This window comes from Limanda limanda, chromosome 19 (genome assembly GCF_963576545.1).
Source record: "Limanda limanda chromosome 19, fLimLim1.1, whole genome shotgun sequence".
Classification (NCBI taxonomy): domain Eukaryota; kingdom Metazoa; phylum Chordata; class Actinopteri; order Pleuronectiformes; family Pleuronectidae; genus Limanda; species Limanda limanda.
In genome coordinates this window covers 11,006,483-11,012,130 of record NC_083654.1, presented here as the reverse complement: position 1 = coordinate 11,012,130, position 5,648 = coordinate 11,006,483, and the positions used below count along the sequence as shown (strand labels likewise).

General features: G+C 40.1%; 1 protein-coding gene across 1 annotated transcript; it reads right to left on the bottom strand.

Moving 5' to 3' along the window:
* Positions 1-2,318: 2,318 nt before the first annotated feature.
* Positions 2,319-2,838, bottom strand: LOC133026218 (lactose-binding lectin l-2-like). Its single transcript, XM_061093085.1, has one exon. It carries the CDS (start codon positions 2,827-2,829, stop codon positions 2,347-2,349), a length of 483 nt encoding a protein of 160 aa, XP_060949068.1. The 5' UTR covers positions 2,830-2,838; the 3' UTR covers positions 2,319-2,346.
* Between the last annotated feature and the right edge of the window lie 2,810 nt (positions 2,839-5,648).

Sequence of the window (5,648 nt, the reverse complement as noted above, 5' to 3'; positions counted from 1 at the left end):
TATGTGTTTTAAAGTTGACAAAATTGTTTATGTGCCTGAGGTTTAACATGTGCAAACACATCAGATCAAAAAGGTGTGTGTGGGTTTGAAGCTTCACTGCTGGAATGTAAAAGTATGTGTTGTGCTTTATGGCCACTTGAGGGGAGCAGAGGAGCAAGTTGGTGTGATGACGTTCGAGAAAACCACAGGAGGTTGTATTCAGTATTTTTGTCATTGTCATAACTGTGTAAAATATTTTTATGACAATGTTTAAATTCTGTTTGCATGTTAAAAGAAAAACACAAAGTTCACAATGCAAGACATGACACATTGAAGGCTTTGTACTATTGTAATATTGTCTATGTGTAAATATACGCCTACAGTTTTTATGTTATCACTTATCTGATGTAAATGGAAACAAAAAGAGTCAACAATGAAGCAATACGTCTCCCCCTCGTGACCCCTTAGCCTTCAGCTAGCTAGAGGTACACGTCTTTTCTAAAGCTTTGTTTTACTATGTGAACATTTTATTGAAAATGAATAAACTGTAGGTTCTATGTGACATCCAGGTGAGCGGGTGGTTTATTTCACCTGCCTTCACTCACATTGTGCTTGTATATGACAGAAATGTCCAATGATAAAAAAAAGCTGTTTTGAAGGAATGTATTTGGTCCATCTTCGTTTTCTTTTTTAACACTTACACTATAAGAAACTCCATAGACAACACCAAAATATTCAGAACTCAGTGGATTCCTTGTGTTATTAGTCTTAATCGACAGGGAGATCATAAATCTATTAATTTTCAAGTCCTGCTCCTTCAATCAGAAAACAGATTTGCACAGTTCTAAGGAACATGAGTAAGTAAAAGAAAGAAAATCTTCAACTTAACTGGATCCGTTGAAGACAGTGGTATCAAGCATTTTGGGCTTGTCAAATTAAAGCCAATTGAAAATAAAAAGAAATGATAAGGTTTTTTATATTAAGATGTTTGAATCATAAATCTTAACTGGACAAACTCTTTTTCTTACTTTTTAAGACTTTGTACTATTTAACTGGATCTATTACGAAGCCTGCAACTGCATGAAAGTGAGTCAAGAATTTCTAAAGGAAAAGCTCAGTACAAAGATAAAAGTAAATGATCAAATCTGTAGATAAATGGCAGCTGCTGGTGCCCAGTGATCTCAGCAGCTTCCCAGAAAGGGCAAAGGGAACATTTAACTCACTGGTATTTAAATGGCACTGATATCAGATGCATCATTGACAGATAGTTTGTCTTTTCTCATTGCTGTTTATCTGTTTGTTAGCTGGATTTCGCAAGATGCTTCTTCACCAGTGTAATGTTTCGTGCCAACTCTGATTGGACCAGGGACCACTCATTATTGATTACTTTAAAAGAAACAAAACACTGTGGCACTGACTGTTATAGTGCAATCAATATGTATAAAATCTAAGAACATAGAAAAACAAAGCGCAGAGCTCTCCTGGACGTTCCAAAACTAAACAGTTGTTGATATTTAGTGAACAATTAGTTCCTCTATAACTCTATTAACTCTATTAACTCTACTAACTTTCTATTTAATTTAATCTTTAAAAGGCCACTAGTGGACATCTGTATATATGTACACAGATCATCCACAGCGTTAATATGAGTTATCTGTTTTAAGGCTGTTCCTTCAATCGACCACTGGGTTCATCACAATCCAACAGGTACGAAAAGTAAGGGAGAAAAAACAGAGGAGTTTGCATTTGTATCTTTATTGCTGAGGACTATTTCACATCAACAAGCATCTGGTGGTCAGTGTCCAGTGTGATGGCCCAGCCTGTCAGCCGTGCCACACATGGCTGAGGACAGCCAGGCAGAGGCAATCCAGAGGCGTGATGTTGGAGGGGCGGTACTACCCCAGGGGATCCTCCTGGAGAGCTCCTCCCCTCCCGGGTGTCTCTGATTGTCTCTCACAGATGGACTGAATCAAGAGGCAATCAGGAGCCCTTTTAAAAACCAGAGGAAATGGGGACAGACTCTCTTGAGCCACTGAGGGAGTAGGAAGCAGACGTTTTCACAAGGAGTCTCAGGGTAAGAGGCCAACGGCCTGCCTTTTGTCAGATGAAGAGGATTAACTGCTGTCTTTCTCTCTCGTCACCCCAGGAAGAGCCCGCTGGAGCCCCAGACCCCAACTGCCAGACCGGCAAAGCTATTTGAATTATCTTTATGCGCCCTCCTCCCTTTTCCCCCTCAGTTCTAAATAAACTCCTAATTTCTATTTACCATACACCCCTGCGTCTGACTGCTCTGTTTCCAGTTTGTATACCCACTGTTCTCCTCTTGCAAGGCCGGGCTCCCACACCAGGTTAAATCAGACATTACAATCACTGAGGACACATTATGCGAGATGCACAAACAGAGGGAATACGGTCGCTACAAATTCGATCATTCCATTTCTTATCTGTGTGAAAGATCTTTTCAACACAGTCTTCATGATGGGTGTTTGGCTCTCCTTTGGACCAAAGGACAAATCTAGCCGGACAACCATCAGACCACATCCAGCTGCCTTCTTCTTGGAGGTCGCTGAGTCCGATCCAGATTCCTCCATTAGCACGGTCAAACTTCTCGATCAGTGTTTGGACGAAATTATGTTCATCCAGACTGTGGATAGACACCAGGTTGGCTCCCTCTGACAAACAGTTGAGCTCTGCCTTAGCATAGGTCATCTTAGTGGCCACATACTTGTAGTAGCGTTTGTTGAATTTGAACCAGGCCTCACAGTGTCCTTGCTGCAGCTTGACCTCAGGTCCATCTGAAGGAGACACAGCACCCAGGGTCAGGGCGAACAGAAGGAGGAGCAGGATCATGTTGGCGTCTCTCTCTCTCTGTCACAGGAGCAGGATGAGGGGTTGGAGATGATCTGCAGTGTTGGATGAGAATGAGAGTTTGAAGGAGACCGGTGGGCAGGCTGCGTTCTTTTATACGCTTCAGAGAGGGTGTCTGGTTGTGTCTGTTGGTTTGATATTATTGGTCAAAGGCACTTGGCAAACACTTTGTTTTATATACAGCTGCCCGTTAAAAGTGTTTCTCTGGAAACAAGTCAGAAAAACCAACAGCTCACCTGGATGTCACATACATTTTCACATGATTTTTCAGTTAAACCTTATGACCTCGTAAAACGCAGCTTCAGAAAAGACGACACGAGGGCAGATATGTCACTTTGTGGTTGACGTCTTCTCATTCACACCTGGTAAACAACTGCCAAACACAAGTTGACACATCGACAATGTAACGATTACAAAGTCTTTAATATGTCCTCTCTTGTATTGTAAACTTTGTGTTTTTTCCAACATGCAAACAGCATTGCTGTAATTAAACAGGACTTCACACAGACATGACAACAGCTAAAAAATGATTGAGCACAACATCATCAGACTGACTTTCTCCTCTGCTGCCCTCTGCTGGCCACTGTCACAACCTACAGATAGTTTATAAAGAGGGCACAAATATTTTTAATGAAATAGAATGGATCATATTTGGATCTCTGCCGTGACTTCTATTGATCTCATAAAGTGGTTTAATTGTTGTTAGTGCTATGAATAAATAGCATCTCCTTACTGCTTGGATCTCCCCAATAAGAACTCTGATGGTTACATGCTGTTAATAAATACATGCTGTTTTAAACATGACAGTCAATCAACGAGTGTGTATCAGAAGCATTTGCCCCAGAATCACCAAACACTCTAAAAAACAATAAGTAAATTAGAGGGAGGAAAATAATTCTTCACAAATGTTAAACAACTGTTAAGCTTTGGAAAGTCCAGGAGAGCTCTGCTCTCTGTTTTCTATGTTCTTATATTTTATTTATTTTATTGCACTATAACAGTGCAACAGTGGTGGGATGTAAAAAAGTACATTTACTTACTTACTGTACTAAAGAACATTTTCCATGTGTCCTTGCTTTAAGTGGATTCATTTTTGTCTACTTTTCACTTTTACTCCAATACATATATCAGCTAATATCTGCACTTTCTACAAATGTGGGCCTTTTTCACCAAAGATGTGGTGCTCTGAGCAAGTTGTAATCTGGATAGGAACCTATAGTGGCCCAAGTGGTAAATAGCAGTGGTGGGAAGTAGAAACACTTTGTTACTGTACTTAAGTAGATTTTTCACATATCTGTACTTTACTACTGATTTTCGTGACGACTTTTTACTTTTACTCGCTACATTTGAACACAAATTTCTGTACTTTCTATTTGTATATTCTCAAAACTGGCTCGTTACTTGAGCAGCGGAGGTGCGCCTCTACACACGGTGCAAATCTCTCTCGCTCACTCGCCTGCCTGCTGCCTCGGGAGATGTGCAGGTTCGCTGGCGTGTTTGCCGTTGGGGGGGCAGCACAAGACCCTAAAAGTCCAGATGTTGGTCTGGCTGCCTTGGTCGACCAGGGTCGAGCAGGCTGTTCTGGTAACGATCCCTCCGCAGGTTCACCTTCTGAAACTTTGTTAAGAGTTTTACGTCCTCTAGATCAGCCATTTCCAAACTTAAGAAGTTTAATCACAACTATATGATCCACACACAGGACTGGAATCATACATAATATTGATTTTATTGCAAAAATAATTGTATATTTAAATGCAGGCATATGCAGTGCAAATCCAATAACAACCACTTTTAAGCATAACAATTTGCAAAGCAACCAATGTAAAAAAAACTGAAGTGCAAATAGGGTATTGTTAAAAATACATTCTTACTGTTTTTATAACAGAGCACGACAAGGATATCCGGGAGAAGACAAACACATTTTAGGCCTAACCAAATATACTTAAGGCGTTTAAGCTGGGTCTGCGTAAGCAAAATTGCTTAGGAAGTGCTACGAAAGTAATGCTCTAGAATTCTATGAATTCCACGTAATCGTGAGTCAGGAGGCTGGGGACACGTGACCTATGCGCTTCTCTCTCTTCGTGAAAACAAAAAACATGGTGGACATTCATCTAACCCTAATATGAAAAATAAATATGAACTCTGTTCAAACATATGATTGTGTATAAAGCAAACATACATATTTTTTACCATATCTGGCCATTAAATACCACTTAAAACATATTTGACAGATTTAATACAGCTTGGACCTCAAAAGGGCCGAGAGGGCCTGTGCTTGGAGCAAGATGAAATGTAAACTATGTCGTTGGACAAAAGCAAAGACATCATGTAAAGGTCTTGACCTCGGGAGTAACATTATGTCAGTGGGAAAATTGTGGATGGCTCCTGCTCCTCAGGGATGACCTTTGAACCTTTCACCTGAGTCAGTTTTGATGGCTTACAGCAGTGGTTGGGGGGCGCGAACACTCTCCAGGGAGAGCGCGATGTCACAGACGTAGAAAAATTAAAAAAATTAAAAAATATATATATATTATTATTTTTTAAAACACTGCGACCTGTCACTGGTTAGTCACAGCTCCCCCAGTGGCGAAATGCAAGGGCTGGACTGACACAAACAATTCAATACTGTTTCGTTCCTGATCCACCAATCAATGTGTGGTTTAGAAGTAGGGAACAGTAAAATCTTTAGTGGAATAGATAGAATATAGAGTAAAGTAGAAATCCATTAAAACTTTTTTTTAGTGTATGACCTTAAATTTAACTGTTTATGTCAAGTTCAATTTAATTTATGTAGCACATTT